The 18,501-nt window shown below is 42.7% G+C and overlaps 1 protein-coding gene across 1 annotated transcript in view; it reads right to left on the reverse strand.

Annotated features, from left to right (window-relative positions):
• Positions 1-18,270, reverse strand: part of LOC106889988 (storkhead-box protein 2-like) — a 57,968-nt gene extending 39,698 nt beyond the window's left edge. Inside the window, exon 1 of the mRNA XM_014945512.1 lies at positions 17,795-18,270. Within this exon, the coding sequence (XP_014800998.1) occupies positions 17,795-17,960 (166 nt within the window). The 5' untranslated portion in view covers positions 17,961-18,270. The remainder of the gene's footprint in view (positions 1-17,794) is intronic.
• Between the last annotated feature and the right edge of the window lie 231 nt (positions 18,271-18,501).

Raw genomic sequence — 18,501 nt, forward strand, 5'->3', positions numbered from 1 at the left:
CTATTTATTTTAGTTCAAATATAAAAGTCTGACTAAACTACTTGAAAATCCTGAATGCTCTGAATTAAAACAAGTGCTCTTGCCACTGGAACAGAAGTGCAACATAAGTGAGCCACGTGCGATTTTAAAAAAATTTGTTTTTTAAAAATTTGTTTAGAAGAATGACTAGATTGAAAGTCAGTGTATTTTCGTCCTTAACTCTCAGGTTTCTTTTTTCTTTTCCTTCGTTGTAATGAATGGCTTAAGAATGGGCAAAAGGTAGCATCCCAGATCATTTAACATCTGAATTTATATTTCTGGGATGAAGTTTCTTTGCTACTGGGTATATAAAGTCAGATCACCAAATTCAAGATCATTTTACTACAGTTGTCAGCTAGTGACTTTTACACAAACAGCGTGCATTTCCCTCTACAGAGTTTTAAACTGTCACTTCAACATACCACTGTCATCTTGGAAACCAAAATATCACATGGCTTGTGCGAAAAATAAAGATGATTACCTTATCTCTGCCCTGAACCCTAAGGCTTCAGATCAGGAAAAACAACAAAACAACTCACCCACAAATAAGAAAATGAGCTATGCCAATGATCAGCACACAATGTTTGGTTTTATCTTTAAATTAAGCTGTTTTTTAATAAAAACACAGCCAAAGAACTCAAAATATATCCAATTTGCTATGACTTCTTGTTGCATCTTTACCAGTAAGACGCTCTGATTTGCAGTCAGCTTGGCCTGACAGATCCCAGTAAAACCTCCTGACTAGCTGGGAGGGAACTACCACCACTTTTGGACACAAGTAAATGTATCCATATAGAGACAACACATATATAAATGCCACTTAGTAATAAAAAAGGCCATAAATATTCTCGCTCCAATTACAGTATTTTAATATTCACAGTAACTAACTTGAACAGTAATTGCTTGTGCCCCAAAATCCAATCGCTCTTGATACCTTGCGTATGTTGATTACTCAGAGCTCTGATTGGATTCCCCTGTCCAAACCTGGTCTGGCGTCCTGAAACCTCCAAAGCCTCGTACTTCAAGCTCTTGCCTACATTTTACAGGTCAAACTCCCTACAAACGTCACAGGAAACTACCTGAAAGTTGCTGGCAAAGTGTACAGGAAGAAGTAAAAGCTCTATTTTGGAAATAACTCAGAAGAGAGCCATTCACTGTCAGGACACCAATGGTCCCGAGATGTTTGAAGGTGTTTTAGAGGACACCTAACGATATCAATAAAGGAAATAAATAAAAATGCAGGCTCTTTCTCTTGGTGACACAATCTTTGAAATATAACTTGTTTCCTCAGCGTGAGGAAGGTTTGTCAGTGACACTGTGAGAAAAAAATGGCTGTAAGTCCTGCAAAAACACAGCCTATAAATCCCTTGACACGTCATTGCTTTCAGCTTCAGGGTTCCTGAGCTCTTTCTCTACTTTCACTCGTCTGGCTGCTCTTCTACATACCACAACTTATCTCCTTCCAGGTGGACTCAACTCCAATCCATAAAACTGATGCTGAGCTGTTTCTCTCCAGAGCCAGTGGCACGATTAAAATTTCTAAAATGTCCTACTGGACCCAATCTCTTTGGCTACAAAGAAGTACCTGCTTCTTTGGCTTCACTGGTATACAGAGTATAATTTAGGAATTCTGACACTGAACTTTCTACTTACTCCTCACTGCAACATGGGAAGCGAAATGGAAGAGTGAAGAGAGTGAGAAGGAAGGGATGTGGGGAAAAAAAAATGTCGACCTTTGATTAGTCAAGATGAGAAGCACAGGAACTTCAGGAGTGTTAGATTCGAAATAAAAAAGAAACCACTTAAAAGCACGTGCGCTTACTGTTACGACCATAAAAAACCTACACCTCCACTTATTACACAGTGCTGATGCTTTGAGAACCACCAGAAAGCACATCCCACCTTTAACCTCCAGAGCCAGACCACGGTATTTCCAAGATCTGCTCTACTGGTGAGCCACAGAGCATTAGCTAATGTCACATGAAGAGCTGGCTCGTCTTGTGTGAGGAACTGTCCGAAGAAAAGCTATAAATCCAATATTAATTTGATCCCAAGTGCTGTTCCTCCATGTAAATGATAGCTGCAATCACAATCACTGCAAACGAGATTATATTGTCTTCTATTATCACAAAGCAATGCGAGATCCTAACTTTTGTGGCTCACACACTAAAAGAAAAAAACCTGCCATTTTAAACTACACAGCAAACATGAACTTCTTATCTGAACGCAAACTACAAAGGCAGGTTATTATGCCTTTTCCTCTTCCCAAACAAAAACAGGACAATGAACCCACATGGACCAAGAAAGATCTGAGCATAACTGATTTCTAGGTCTCTAAAAACAAGCCGTGCCTCAATATACTCTCACTGCTGCTCTGAGCTGGGTTCAGACAGCTTTTACAAGTACATAACACAGCAGGAGCCATGAGACATCCCCACAAATCAGCTTACACCACTCTCAAACGCTTCGGCAGACAGGCTTGGTGGCAGGCCATCGTCTCCTTGTGCAAGGCCTGAGTCCCACCACCAGGCCCCTGACCATGGGAGCAGCATCTCTGCAGCCATCAGAGCCCTTTGTGGCTGTGAAAGGGGTGACAAGAGAGGGGTGTAGGATTTACCCTCATATCATATAAATATTTCTATACAACAGGCTTTCAAAACCAGTGAAGTCAGGATGCAAGTGCTAAAGAGAAGGTATAAACGCAACTACAAACATCAGCTCTTTGCAATTAAACTCATTAGACTTTGGCCTTTTCCTTCTGACTACATTATTTTTGCGTCTTCAAAGATAAAAGCAGTCAGGCCAAAAAAAACCACCCCAAACGCTCACACATCAACCCCAGCTGCTTAGCATATTTCATTACCACACTGACTTCAAAAAATACTGAGCAATTTAAACCTGCAAGCCACTTGGCTTTAGCTAGAGATAAGTGCCTGAGATAAGAGAGGTATAATTGTTCAATGTAATCCCGTGGCATAATGTTTTATATAAACATTTGCTAACGCTGCACTTCATGTATTTTGTTTCAGAGTTGTGAAATACTGCTGATCATTCCAACTGTATTTGTGGCCCATTCCTTTCATATTTACACATCCAGGGTTCACCTCGATGCAGAATTTAATAAATTATCTTACCCCAAAGATACTGCCAAACGGGGCAGTTATGCTTTGCAACAGAAGGAGTAGCCTCCAGGTTCCCAGCAGTCACCCACCTTATTCCTTTTCACTCCTGAAGAGCCAGGGGAGAAATGTTAAAAGAATTTGTTTGTGAAGAGCTCTGAAACTGGGATTAACAAGACAAACCTTTTGCTTTTAATTAAATGCTTTGGGTTTACCTAATAGTAGTTTTTCCCATACCCTAACTATTAAGTAAACTAAACACTCTGAAGTTAGGGCCCCTATGTATTTCTTGGAAATCTGTTTATCGACTCTTTTTTTTAAGTCTAGCTTCATGGTGGAGCCCCTGGTGTGACACTACTGTCTCTCTGAATCCTCCACTAATCAGTTCTTCCACATCGTAACTCTTGGGCAGCATCAAGTAAACCTGACAAAGGTCTTATGTCCCCACAAGTTTTGGTGGCCCATCACAAGGTCTACTGAGGAAAAGACTGAAGCCAAAGCTCAGCCATACAAGGAGATATCAGAGCACCCACAAAGGGATGGGAAAACAGAGCTCACAAAAACTTATAGCTTTCTTCACTTCGACAGCTATTTGTGAATAACTATGGGGGGAACCCTGCAGCCTCGACTCAGAGAAATCTCCCTTTCAACGTATGAGTTTATGTCCTGCTTCACTCTTACTTCACCTAAATATCAGCTTCTGGTCCAGCTTCCTGCCCTCCAAACTACCAGTAAAATGAAGGAGGGGGGGGACCATCACATTGCAATGACAACAAGGTGCAGCTCAGGATCACAGGAGGGAAAGGTAAACTCCATGGTGTCACACCATAGCACATTTCAGCAAGGCACGAGATCTTACCACAGAAGCTGGCACCTTGCCCTGATTTTAGGATTACCTGCAAGTAACACTCAGCAATAACCGTTTTAGGCTCCAGTTCTTTCCCTTCCTTACATGCTTTTTGTGTTAAGTGCCCCACCACTTCTTCTCCTTCGCCTCCACCTGAGCACCAGGAGCTCTAGGTCTACTTTAGCCCCTTGTGCAAGCAGGGGATCACCAACTTACGTGCACACACAAGAGCAGACAGAGCTCACTGTTGTCACAGCAGTAACGCTGTTTATTTCCATGACACTACCACAGAGAGACAGTATTAATATGACCATGAATATCCACCTTCAAGTCAGACAATTAGGAATAAAACCGTGCCACCAGCAAACGGAGGACCAAAAAGTGCTGATTTTCACACTGCAAGTGATGCTTGGTCTTCCCTGACCATCATCAAGGATATCCTTCAAATCAGACAATTAGGAATAAAACAGTGCCACCAGCAAATGGAGGACTAAAAAGTGCTGATTTTCACACTGCAACTGATGCTTGGTCTTCCCTGACCATCATCAAGTTAAGCCCAATTTTGTTACCTGGCTCTCCATCTAGAGAATTTATTGTACTTTTGCCAGCAATGGCCTTGCTTCTGCTCTCACACTACAATAAACTAGAAACAACTCAGTTAAAAATCAATAGAATTGCACGGACATACAAAGAAGAATCTGACTCCATGGTCTATCAGGTCATTTTCAATAATCCTACAAAATTAGAGAAGCCAAATTAAGCATTTAACATTTGACCTTTGCTGTTGCTTCTAGATTAGTTCATACAGATTAAAAGTACACACTTCTCTTCCAAAAGCTCACAAAATAAAAGCTTTAGATCCCGTAAGGAACATTTGATATGTTCTTATTGTGCACTAGAATTTAAAAAGCTTATTTTTTTAGTATGTAATAGTAACTTCAGACTCTAAAATGATCTATTTTGGAGTTACCCTGATTAAGCACCCACTAGATGGTTAGATTAGATGATGGACTGGAGTGGATTAAAAATTGGTCTCCTGTGAGATTCTCAGGGCTACAACAGTGATTAAGAACACTGCTGTAGATGAAACAAGAAGTAGCAAATTCAAAGACTGCTGAGAGTGAATTTTTAAATTTTTTTTTTTTTTTTTCTTTGAATTCTACCACTAAAATTTCATCATTTTTCTACCATTTTTAGTGTTTTGCATCCTACATTTTCTACCATTTGCATTGTTTTTCCAAAGTTTATATTTTAGTCTTGCTAGGAAACATGTCTGCAACATCAATTACAATTACTAACAGCACGCACCTCTAAATTAAACACCTGCGGATGTACAGAAAGCATAAACAAAATACACTCATGTTGGTATACAACACAGTCTCTCCAAATATAGTACATGAAATGGATGTGCTCTGATGCTCTATTAACAAGCAGAATATAAAAACTTCAGTAGAAGGGTGGAGATTAAAGAGAGGGGTTTTAAGAAGAACATAAATATAAGGTAAAATTATATGTAACCTATATATTATGCCACTTGGCATGTGAAGTGAAGTTATTTTGCACACACAGAGGAAAAAGATGATTCCCATGAGTGACTGGCCAGGTCTCTACGCTCTGCCACCGTTTCCAAAGGCAGCCTTCACACCGAGAACATGGATGGATGGGGTCAGTTCAGGACCAGATGCAAATCTCAGCCCTTTCACTGAGACATCCAATATGTCACACGCTCAGGAAGCCATGAAGGAAAGTGATGGCCATTAGCTATTAGCTGAACAATTACCTCTCACCCCAGGTTATTCTGGTCAGCCAGGCAAGGCCTTCAAAATAAGGAAAAGGGGATACAATTTGGAGACATGAAACACTAGGATCCACTTCTGCGGTATCTTCTCAGGACAACTCTGCCTTGAAACAGCAGTTCTGCCTGATTAATAAGTGGAAGACTTGGAAACGAGTACCGCCTTGGCACCAGATCCTGCCTGCAAGATGAATCAGGAGGTGACATTTTTGGAATGTCAAGAGTTGATATAACAAGAAACTCCTGCTTAATGCAAGCCTTTCATCTAGGCATGTGTCACCTTCGAGATGAGACGGCTCACGATGCCCAGGATTCAGAGAGGAAAAGGAGGAACTAAGGGAACAACACTAACTAAAAGGAGGAGTAAGTGGAATCACAGAAATAATTAACAAACACGTCTTTTATGACCTCACAATCCAGGGCAGCTGTGCCACCAGGCAATTTTGCCACACCTAGCACTGACAGAGCTTGGTTTGACACCAACCCACCAGTAAAAAATCCAACAGTCAACATCATTTTGAATGCTTTAGCACCGTCTCAAATACATCATCCCATTCAACCACCCCATTAACTAGAGAATTAATTATGACACAAGCAGGTAAAGCTTTTTTCCTCAACTTTTTTCGCTTACCTTTTCATTGTTTAACTCTAGATGCAAGCTACAGTGAGATGCTTCATTTATTTCCTGAAGAAAAGGGAAGCATGAAAAGCTGAGTGCACCGTATCGCTGCGTGCCTATTGCTCCACTTGGAACAATCAGCACCGGGATGAGAACTGAATGAGATTATCATCTGGCAGGCAGGAAAAATAAAAAAAAAAAAAGAAGTTGTATCAATTATTCACCTTTGAAGTGAGCTCAGAGCCATGCCAGTGAAGGAGAGATGGTCCTGATTTAAATCCGTCGAGTTAAATGACTTGAATTGAAATCCAAGGGGGAGCTGGGGAAGCGTTCCTCTCGAGGACAGGATGCAAGAGCACAACCCTGCTCTGGCAGAACAGCAGCTCTGCCCACGACGCCTCTTTTTGTTCCCACCCTTATTTTTGGTAAACCTGCCCCAGTTTCTTTCGCTCTGCGGCCCTTATTCAAAGGCAGACTTCAATTAAAAGGGAGCATTACTCAGCAGTTACAGCTTTGCCCTCCTCAGCCTTTTCAATTCCTTGATGTAGGCAAAGAATTACGTGCACAAGGGATGGGTACGTGCATCATTCAGGGAAGCAGCACTGCTGGGAGTTAAGGTTTCCTACCTGAGCAGTCCACCAAAACTGTGCACTTTCCTCACTAAAGGACAGAATCGGACCCTTGGGTACCTGATGAAAAGTTACTTTACTAAAGAAAAGCACTGAAACTATACCTTACATAGCTAGTTCACCCTCTTGTGAAAAGAGGTAGTTAAGAATGTGGCTTTTAAAACGAGGTTCCCAAAAGATGCTTTAATTTTACACTCATGGTTACTAGAGAATATTTCTGCAATTAAAACAATTATACAGACTGAACTTAAGATTGACTCAAAGGAAAACACCTTGTGATCTTTAGCAAAAAAAAACCAACCAACCAAACAAAAACAATCAACTGCAAAATGTTTCATTTAGAGATGGCTGTACCTCTTTCCAGAGAAATTCTAAAAAGTTATTCAGAAGCTGAGACTTCATTAGAGCCGGCTGGAAAGAAATGCGGGAAACCATCTTTTTGCTTCTATATTCTGTGAAAATATTCCAGCCAGATCCATTCTTATGCAGACATCCCTTGCAAATATCATTTCAAGATTTCACTCCTGACATTCAATGCCTGTGGAAGGACACTTGTTCTGTACATAAGCCCAGATGACTTTCACTGAGCTCTGGTCTCACAGTACTTCCATACAATGATCCTACTGACTACATGTAAAGAGAGTCAGTCCAGAGAAGGGCCATGAAGCTGATTCAAGGGCTGGAGCCCCTCTGCTGTGAGGACAGGCTGAGAGAGTTGGGGGGTTCAGCCTGGAGAAGAGAAGGCTCCAGGGAGACCTTAGAGCCCCTTCCAGTCCCTAAAGGGGCTCCAGGAGAGATGGGGAGGGACTCTGGATCAGGGAGGGGAGCCATAGGATGAGGGGGAACAGTTTTAAACTGAAAGAGGGGAGATTCAGATAAGATATAAGGAAGAAATTCTTTACTGTGAGGGTGGTGAGACATTGGAACAGGTTGGAACCAGTTGATTTTTAAGGTCCCTTTCATTGGGTTCAATCCAACCCATTCTATGATTCTATGATATATACCACTCCCCATAATTTCCCTAGGATTTTTCATAATTTCCATCACAAACCAATATAATTTGTACAACTCTAAACCACCTTGTATCTAAAGATAAGTAACTACATCCATCCACAATGAAAGCTGAGACTAACGACCTAGCAACGTATCAAAACCTCCTAAATACTCCCCAAAGATGGATTTCCTTTGTTCATCATTTTGGACTGGACTAGTGCAAACCTTCGAACCCATCTCTGCATCAGGAAACCTACCCTGAAGCTGCCACCAGAGGCTGAGGGACCACTTGCACCTTGGGTGAACTTTCCACTGGTACCCACTCTCCACCTCTCAAAAGAGATGTGCTGCAGACATGCCCAATTTACACATGGGAATTGCAGCTGTTTCAAACTTCACATTAAAGCCAATAAACCTTTTCCTCTGAAGTTTTTGTTCCCTCTAGTCTCCCAGCCAGCCATGCAGCATTTACACCTAAAAGCACACAAATCTTAAGAAAACCTTGTAAAAAATCTTTCCGCTTCACCCCGTTTAAAAAAATATTTAGTTTAAGGCTTACGTGCAGTAAAACAAGGTCACTGTATGATCCAAGAATGTAAATTCTCAGGAGAGCAGAATTTAGAACACCCTATGAAAATGAAGATTGCTACTTTGCTCTAAAAACGCTGTGAAAATTTAAGAGGCAAAGTTAAGTACCACCATGAAATTTAGTACACCATCTTTCCTGGCTTATGAGATAAACGGTCCAATTTATGGCATTTAAAACGTTATCACATATGGTCAGAAGTTCATCTTCTGAAACTGGGTCACAGGTCATCAACAGGAAATCCATAGGAAATTATGGAGGAAATTAAAAGAACACAAATGGGCAAGAAAACTAGTTTATATAATCTAGGTTCTCCCAGCACAGCTTCCTGTGTTATGATGAACTCAGCTTTCTCATTGAACTTTGCCTTTTCCAGGCCACATTAAGAAAGAATTTCTGAATTGTCTATTATACTCTTTGGGCCTCAAAATTTTTGAGGTCAAAATCACTACAAAGGGCCATTCATTTTTTTTTACTTTGAAGAATACATCTGGGAAAGAAAATAGTAGCTGGAAAAGGTATTTTGAGATCACTAAATGCAGATTTCTACTCGCTACCAGCACCCCAAGAACAGGCATGTGAGATGCTTCATGGACACACATACCACACTGAGTTGGTACCCAAACTCAAGCTTCTCGTATTGCTTCAGTTCCAGCATCCCAGCCAAACCACAGCTGCATTCTCCATCATGTCTGGGAATTAGTGTCTAACATTAGATACACTTTTCAAAATCAAACCTCTGGTCAAAAAGGCATAAGGAAGAGAGAAGACCACAGGTCATCTAGGGGATCTGGACAATTTTTGTAAAGAAAAACTGCTGAACAGAAGCAGTTATTTCTTACCTGTTTCAGCTGAAATCTAAAGCATGCCATGTACTGCTTAACCTACCAACACCTCTAATGGATCACAGAGAAACAGGAGCTCGGAGTAACTTTACAAGACAGATACAGAATGAAAGACTTACAAGGTGCCTCTGCCATCTCTCTTCTTGCTGCTTTCATTAAATAAAAAGACCCAGTATAAACACGATCAACTTCTCACTCATGCTTTTCCACAATACCCAAAATCCATGTGCAGTAACACAGGCCATCCCTACCATCCAGAATCAAAGGTCCACGTGAAAGTCCACAAATTGAAAGCAGCTCCTCAAATAAATTGTTCATTCCTCTTTTGTCTCCTGCTTTCACACCCTATCAGATCCAATAAAACCATCGAGATCCATTTTTTTCAATACCACAACTTGAAATTTCTAATAAATTGTGCCTTTGTAGCTATCTCCCACAGATAGCATTTTCCACTGAAGTAACAAGAACCACTCCTAGACTTTCAAAATTATAGGAATCACGTCATCTATGGTTTGATGAAAAACAGAACTACCTTCGGGTTGTGAGGAGCTGGTTGACAAGGTAGAAGCGATAACAGCACAGAATAACAATCATTCCACATCATTTACTACTGGCATTATAAACAGGCTTTCTTTTTCTGCTTGCAGGAAGGTGAGATGGAAAATTGTTATGAACACCGTGACGTCCAAAGGATCTGAACACAGGATTTCACTTGCAGAACGAGGACTGCTCTGTTCATACAGAATACCCCTATTTTTGGATGTTCACTCTTACCCATCGACACCAGTTCAAGGCCTGGGCTGGGACAGGGCCTTTTTTGCGATTAGCAATATTACAGCACAAAATAAAGGAGACAGTTCTTCTACTGAACGCTTTACAATCTAAGCATAGGAAACTAAAGAAACAGCTTAACTGCCCTGGAAAACAAAGATGACCACTGACACGACTGGGAACACCTCCCTCACCTCCTGACTTTCAAACTCAGCAATTTTAATCTCTCTTTGGAGGAAGGGCAAGGCAAACTTGCTATCGTTTTCATAATGAATTCAAACCTGTTGAAAATCAAGATTTCTTGTTTTGGTTACCTTTTGCAAACTGCTTAAAAGTTGCCAATAGATCTCAGGGCTCTGTCTAAACTAGACAGCTCTACCCACTCCATCACGCTGCACGCCCAGATATGCTTCCTGGAAAGCCAGGTCTTCCTTTTTTTCTTTTTCCCTCTTCTCCACAGCCTATTTGAGCTAGATAACTCCAGTACCTATACCTCATCCAAGAGTGAGATACAAAACAGCATCAGCAGAGCAGCCAACTCAAAAAACATGCTGAAAAAAAGGCAAGCCAGTAGCTATAAACAACTTCCATGCCCCCCTCAGAGCTGCAGGCAGTCACTTGGGAGCGATAAATGCTAGTTTGGAGGAGTTTTGCAGCTTCAATATTCCGGCATTTTCCCTAGGACTACTCTGGTCACCATTGGCCTTGATACCAAAAATTGTTGCAAGGACAAGTACAGAAGCACACAGTTTCCTGAAACTTTTAGAGAAGCTTTTAACCCTAGTTTCTGTTTCCTGTCCTCATATTTAATCTACCTAGAAAAAGAAAAACCTTTAACTGAAAGTGCTCTGGTTAAGTTCAGGCATTCAAATCTCAGTTTCAATGGTTACTATCCCCTTTTCTGGTGCAAATTATAACCCAATGGTTAGGCAGAACTGTATGAAGAATTCATTAGATACTTCTTACAAAGGGCAACCCATATTTCTAGGCTCAGACTTACATCTACTCCACCAAAAACATCTAATATCCAGTTTTGATAACTTAATAGTATCTTTATCGTTTGAAATAATGTAATGTATCATGCTTTTCAAGGAAAAGAAACCCCACAATTAATATTGTATTACTTAGCAATTCTTACACAAGTTCTTAATTAGCCGACAAATTTTTGGTTGTGGCTTTAATACCGCCTAGTCTCTTCCAACCAGGTAAAAGCACATTGTACTTATATCCCTTTCAACTGGGCAAAGAGCGTCACAAAGATGGTAGTTTACTCTGGGATGATATCTCCTGCATACAAATGAAGGCCTATTGTCACTCATGACTGAGCAGGTCACCGGGCTAAACCAAGGTGATGGGCAAAATCCTCACATTTCAGCCTCCTCCAACAAGTAATGCATTTGTCCAAAGACGTGGCTGCTATTCAATTCCAAAATGGCAAGATATCCAACACCCTTCGAGTTTATCAAACGTTGCCAACAAAGAGAGAGTATACCTTCTACACCCGTGAAAGACTGGGAGCTATTTGTGATGAATCGGCACTGTGTTTGTTCTGAACCCTCGCCTGATCCTGAAAGAGGAGCTTCCTCTATCTTCAGCAGGCTATCATGATGCCTAGTGGGTATGTAACAAATTATTTAAAGCACAGAACTACTGGAAAACACACCCAGAAACTTGTTCAGGTTCAGACTGACACCTCTGCGCAAAAGCCAGTGAGATGACACCCTTTGGTGACCTGATCCTGGAGCACCTCTGTGCACCCCGACTTGGCCAGAGGTCCAAGCAAACCAGCGGAGAGAAGACGAGGACTTTGAATGCAAGCAGCCACGGAGGCTGGAGGGGGAAAACAACCTGAAATTTAGAACTGAGACAGAAACATGAACAGGTCTAGGTAAGATAGGCACTCACAGAAACTTCTGTTTCTTCCTTCTGTTCATTCCTCTTGGATTTTACTTCTAATGCCATGAACGAAAAAGCCACTCTGGAGGTCCTTGTTCATCGGTCACAGGAGCCAGGAAGAACAGCAGGTACCCAAATCCAGGTTGGACAGCTGAATGCACAAGTCATACACAGGACCACAGCGCGGCCTAAAAGTGAAGTCATGGATATGCAGAAGATATCTTGAAAAAAAGCCACTCTGGTTGCCCTTGCTCATCGGTCACAGAAGCCAGGAAGAACAGCAGGTACCCAAATGCAGTTTGGGCAGCTGAATGCACAAGTCATACACAGGACCACAGCGTGGTCTAAAAGTGAAGTCATGGATACGCAGAAGATATCTTGGTGGGAAAGGACCAGGCGTGGAGGCCATGGTGTGACACACAGACGTGTACGTGAGATAGTGCTGCACAGGCAACCACAGAGGGGAAAACCTGGGTTCTACAGAAGGAGGAGAGAGATGGTCTTTCGTGTTATTTCAGGCAAGAAACCAGGGGAAAAAATGAAATTAACTAGGAACTGGGCAAAAATGACTGGTCCATGAACTTAGACCGAGTCTGCAGTCTGAAGACAGAGCATGCTTCAACTGTCTCCACAGCGCGGCCTAAAAGTGAAGTCATGGATATGCAGAAGATATCTTGGTGGGAAAGGACCAGGTGTGGAGGCCATGGTGTGACACACAGACGTGTACGTGAGATAGTGCTGCACAGGCAACCACAGAGGGGAAAACCTGGGTTCTACAGAAGGAGGAGAGAGATGGTCTTTCGTGTTATTTCAGGCAAGAAACCAGGGGAAAAAATGAAATTAACTAGGAACTGGGCAAAAATGACTGGTCCATGAACTTAGACCGAGTCTGCAGTCTGAAGACAGAGCATGCTTCAACTGTCTCCCCACACTGGGATGTGGTGAAAGCTCCTGTTCCTCTGCCAAGGTGAGGAGATGACACAGAGGCCAACAGGGACTTGACGGCACAGCGAGCCTGGGAGCAACCTCCCAAGCAATAAAGCAAGAACAGCCCCTGAAGTCACTCAAGGGAGTGACCATCAGGTCAGCACAGCCTGAAGCAAGGGAGACAGAGCAAGAGCCAAGAGGCAAAAAGTAGCCCTGCTAGCCACCAACACCTCCACGCTCCCAGTTCCTGCTGTCCCACTAATGGGTCTGGTCTGAGACAGCCTAAAACTACTCAGAATTCAGGGAGGCAAAGAGATCACATTACTGTTAAGCAGATGAATTGGAAGGTGCTTCTTAATACCACACTGAGAGAAAAGGAAGGTGATGCAATCCTGATTATTCCATTAAATATTAATTACAATGCAGCTGCTTTCAAGCTAGAACATATTCCTTTAGATAACTGAATTAAGGGACAGGAGAACCAAACAAGCTTCAGGGCTTTGCGTGTTTCTGTCATTTCTCAATTACGTTAAACTGAGTTCTTCAGATCTTGCATGGTTATCTCCCAACCTTAATTTTAATTAGAGATAGAGGTCCAAGCTTAAAAAAAAAAAAAAGAAAAATACTTGGGACTCTCCAATTTGCTCAAATCACTCCCAAGGTCCTTCTTACTCTTCAAAGAGGCTGAAGAGGCAGTGCTAGAGTATCTCTTCCGCCTCCAAATTTTAATTTGCACACAGATACCATCAGTTGGATAGCAGCATTACGTACTTCTCTCCTTTCCCTCCTGCTTCAACTTGGTAATCAAACCCCAGTAACAGCAGGGCAACACCGCAACTGAGCTGTACCCTTCAACTTCGGAGCACTGAAACCTCTGCAAGGAAGTTTTATAGCAAAGAGCAATAAAGCAACTGCAAACTTTTCAGACGGTAACCTTCAAACAAGCGTGCTCTGGAATTAAGTTTTTACCCTTGCAGAAAGCTCTTCAGACATTCCTTCATGCTGCATGGGCTGTTACCCTACACCACCCCCCATCTCAAACTGACACATTACCTCCAACACCCAGATCCTCAATTACAGGAGCTCAAGAAAGGCTGCAGAAAAAAAATTTATTTCTTTCTAGCAAGCTACTCAGTTCTGGTAACATTTAACGGCTGGGTCAACCACAGGGTGCAGTTCCTCTCTCTGCTAAAACAAAATCCAGGATTTGCCTTTGTTATTTACGAAGGGAAACAAGGGGGGGAAAAAGCAAAAAGCTTCCAACATTTCAAAAGCTCTATGTATTATTTCGTGTGACTGTGTGAAGCCTTCCTAAGTTTCATTAAGTTTTATCCTGCTTGGCAGTTTCATAAAATTTCTTTATTTTCCCTTCAATTAAGCGGCAATCTATCAAAAACTTCAAGTACATTTCCCCTTTTTCAGTAACGGGCATGAATTTTATTGGATTCAAACTTTTCAACATCTCTTTTCACGCAAGGTCAAAGCTCTACATTGTTGTAGTTTTCTTTTCCAGGGTTTTTTCTCCAAGTCAGTCCTCCACTGGGAAATTAATATTCCGCATGAACAATGAACTCCTTGCGTGGCCTTTGAACCCAGCGGTTGCTAGGAGGCCTAAAGAAACCCTGGAGTACAGCCGATTTAATAGCACGTATCAAGAGATTATTCAGCAGGAAAAATGTGTGATTTTCTAAATTCCCTGCTTTTTTTCCCCCCACCTCCTTACTTCCGTCTCCCTTCATCTGTCAAACGATCTTTAAATTTCAGATGAACTGCATCTGCATCAATTTGCTATAATTATGGGGCAGTCTGTTCCGCAAGTATTGAAAATGTGCTTCCAATGCTGCTTCTAATCAAGCAAATATCAAACTGGTCCTTACTGAGATTTACTGAAAAGGCTGCTTAAAACTCGGGTGAGGTTTTGCACTTCCATTATAAACACGGTTCTGCTTAGAGACTCTTCTTTTCCTCAAATAAACCACCACGGCGTTGGCTGCAACACCATCACTCCCTACTTCCCTGCGCTGAAAGAAATAGATGGACTATTCTCCATGCCCCATTCAGGCACACTGGAATATTAACGTTTCAAACTGTTTAGCATCTCACTGAAGGCCGTTTGACTGTCTGCTTTTTCATATTTCCCTAAGCAGCGTAATTGAGGCAAAACCCCAAGGTTTCTTTCCCACCCTCCACCCCCCATCCCAAACAATGCGGCATTTAATTAAAAGAGAACCACAACAATGCTAATGGTGATGAGGTTAAATGGTTGGATAAACAGAATGCAGCCCTCTGAAAAGCCCATGTGTTTTGGGACACTTTCTCCCCTGCAACATTCTGGGTGACAAAGAAAGCATTTGTATTCCTGATCCCCACAACTTTTACGCCAAAGGACTTCCTATAGATTTCCTGCAAGGAAGAGAGTTTCCTTCAAATACTGAGAAGTGGTTAGATACAGAAGCCATTCCTCCCAAAACTAATATTTGGAAAGGCAGTGGACAAGGATCCTTTAAAAATAAATGGATGTGGAAACTATCCATCAAGAGAGAACAATTGCATTTCCAGCTGAAAGCCTACTAAGTTGTTGTTGGGTTTTTTTTAAAAAAAAAGCCAAACCAACAACAACAAACATTTGCTGATTTTAATTTTCAATGTCTTCTCCTTCCAACAACTTTAGCAAATTACTCAAGCTAAACATGACATTTGTCCTCCTCCTTCAGTTGTTGCTATTGAAATCGATGCACTGTATATTCATAAACACGGCATTCTAGGGGTCTGGAGATTGCTTGAAAACATTTATAGCAGATTTTAAATCTATGCCCTCCACCTCCCTCCAAAGGACGCAGGTATCTGCCAAAAAAAAGCGCAGGGTGACACATCCTGTTCTGCAGATCACTGGTGTTTGAGCGCCTGGTTGGATTGTACCAACCTTGCCAAGATAAAGCTTTCACCCAGCCAGGCTGCTTCCCCGAAGAATTAAAAACAAGCAAAAAAAAAACCAACAAAAAACACACCGCTTGGCACAAAACGCTCACGTGAGCGCCTCCTCTTTTAAATACGGGCTTCCACGTTGAAAGAAAAGCCTTCAAGTACTGACTTCCAACGGGACTGACACAGCGTTATCTTACAGTGGGAATTTCGGGACGTTCCCCGCAGAACAAGAGAAGTCCTGGCAGGACGGAGAGATTTGGCTTTCCAGCTGCTGTCGGGTCCTGCAGCAGCCAGGAAACAAAACAACCCCTCCGCCGCCACCACCACCATTCTCCTCTTCTTCAGCTGTTCAAGCATAAATTATCCTTGTCATTTCCTCTCGATATGCAGCTTCCCAGGAAAGGAGGGGGAAAAAAAAAATAAAAATCAGAGCGGCTGTTGCCAAAATAGCACAGCATTCTCACACGGGCAGATTTTTCAATAAAATGCGCATTATTTCCCTCCTTGTGCTGGGGTGTTAAAGGAAGAACAGTCATGAGACATTTTTTTTAAGACATGAGAACCCAATCCTGACTGAAGAGACATGTTTATTAGGGCCAGAGACAGGAAAGTGAGCGTATAACTGACAACCACAATCTTTGGCTCAACCTTTGCAGCAGAAATGGGGGGCGGGGGGAAAGGGTTGGAAACGTTTTCAGTAGTGCGTAAATACCTTCGTTTTTCCCCCCTCTCCCTCTTTTTCTCCTTTAAAGGAATCTGCCTACTCAACCTAAATCGAGCCTCAGAGGGAAAACGTGCCTTCACGATAAATTGGGATTTGCCATCATAGTAAGGAAACGTTAGGTCCGATGGCCACAATAAGCGGGCGGCACAACAACAAAGGAGGTTTCCAGGATTTTCTGCCCCCCGGCCCCCTCCCCGTCAGCATTTTCCCAAGTCTTCTCTGGGGTGTTTATGAAATGTCTGAATTCCGAGGCCATTTAAGACGCATTTCAGGATGGAGCAAGCTTCCATCAGCAGTACCGAGGCTTCCCCAAATCTCAGCAGCACTCCATTGGAGGCCAAGCCTTTCCTCTTCCCCGTGCTGGGGTGGGTTTTTTTTGTTGTTGTTGTTTTGTTTGCGCTCTCTCTCCTTCCCATGCACAAACACGTTGGTGCAGTGTCCATTATTTCCCCGCGGCCTCCCCCGAAAGCCATCGACAAACGAACATACGTGCACGTGTGTGCCTTTTCCCCCCACATACACGGGTCCGATCTCCTTCTACACCTCAAATAACAAATGCAAAGGTGTTTACAGTCATTTTCACCAAAGCCATTGCAAGAAACATGCAGCCAAAACCCGGAGAGCCTGTAAGAAGGGCGAGAGCCTTTGCAATCACAGGTGACCCTTTTCCTTTCCGAAACGGAAAAAAAAAACAAACCCAAAACATGAAAGCCCGCTGAGTTAACCGGAGTTACCTGCATTTAAAGGGGAAGGTGTGGGGCAGCAGTAAATAGCCAGCACATGCTTTTAGGCACAAAAGGAGCAAAGGGCTCCATGCTCCGCGTACCCAGTCATTTTTATCTCAGGACAGAGAGACACGACCGTTTCTCTCCTGCCTTTATTTCACTCCACCGAGAGATTTTACACACCATATTGCAAGGGCCCCGCCGTGAATCTTGCAGAGGTACAAAATGGTGGATGTATGCTTTTTTTTTTTTTAATTTTGATAACAACTTAGGCTGCCACTCGCAGGCTGCCCTCCCTACCTACCTTCCCAGCCGGACACACATCCCGCATCCACCGGCAGACACACACACACCCCACAAATTTCTGTTACAAACCTGATGTCATGTAGCCCCGTGATGCCTGGGAAATAAAAGCCGGTGGGAAGTGTTTGTGCAGCCGGTAGTCCTTCTCGCTGCGGGACCTCATGCGGTCGGAGGCCCGGTCGGAGAAGTCGGAGCTAGGCCAAGCCCGCCGCAAGGTCGTACTCCGCGTCTTCTTCATCCTGAGGATGTCCCCGAGCCTAATCCTCCCGCCGCAGCATGGGGTCAGGCCTTGCGGCTGGCCGGCTGCTGGCCACCGGGCATCGGGCTAGCGTGGCTACCGCCGGCCACGACCTGCCAGCATCTCCCCGCTGCCTCTTCTAGGGACGCCAGCCGCAGGTCCCTGCCTGCCTTTATTTTTTTTTTTCCCCTCGAATGATCCAATTTTACACACGTCCCACAATGCATTACACTTCATTTGCAATCGGTCCGGCTTACGGCTCCCAGATTCGCGTGGAGGAAAGGCACGGTTCGTGGCTTCTCAGGCAAAAAAAAAAAAAAAAAGGGGGGGGGGGGGGGGAAAAAAAAAAAAAAAAAAAAAAAAAAAAAAAAGATAAAGGAAAAAAAAACCGTAATAATATAATATTTTATTTCTATGAATTTTAGAGGAAAAAGATCAAGCATGCAAAACTTCAAACCAGAACTGACTATTATTTAAGTTCCATTTTAAGAACAACTGGAATGCTGTTAAGAACATCGACATTATTTCCAAAATCTAAGTG

Source organism: Calidris pugnax, unplaced genomic scaffold, assembly GCF_001431845.1.
Source record: "Calidris pugnax isolate Ruff unplaced genomic scaffold, ASM143184v1 scaffold58, whole genome shotgun sequence".
NCBI classification, from domain to species: Eukaryota; Metazoa; Chordata; class Aves; order Charadriiformes; family Scolopacidae; genus Calidris; species Calidris pugnax.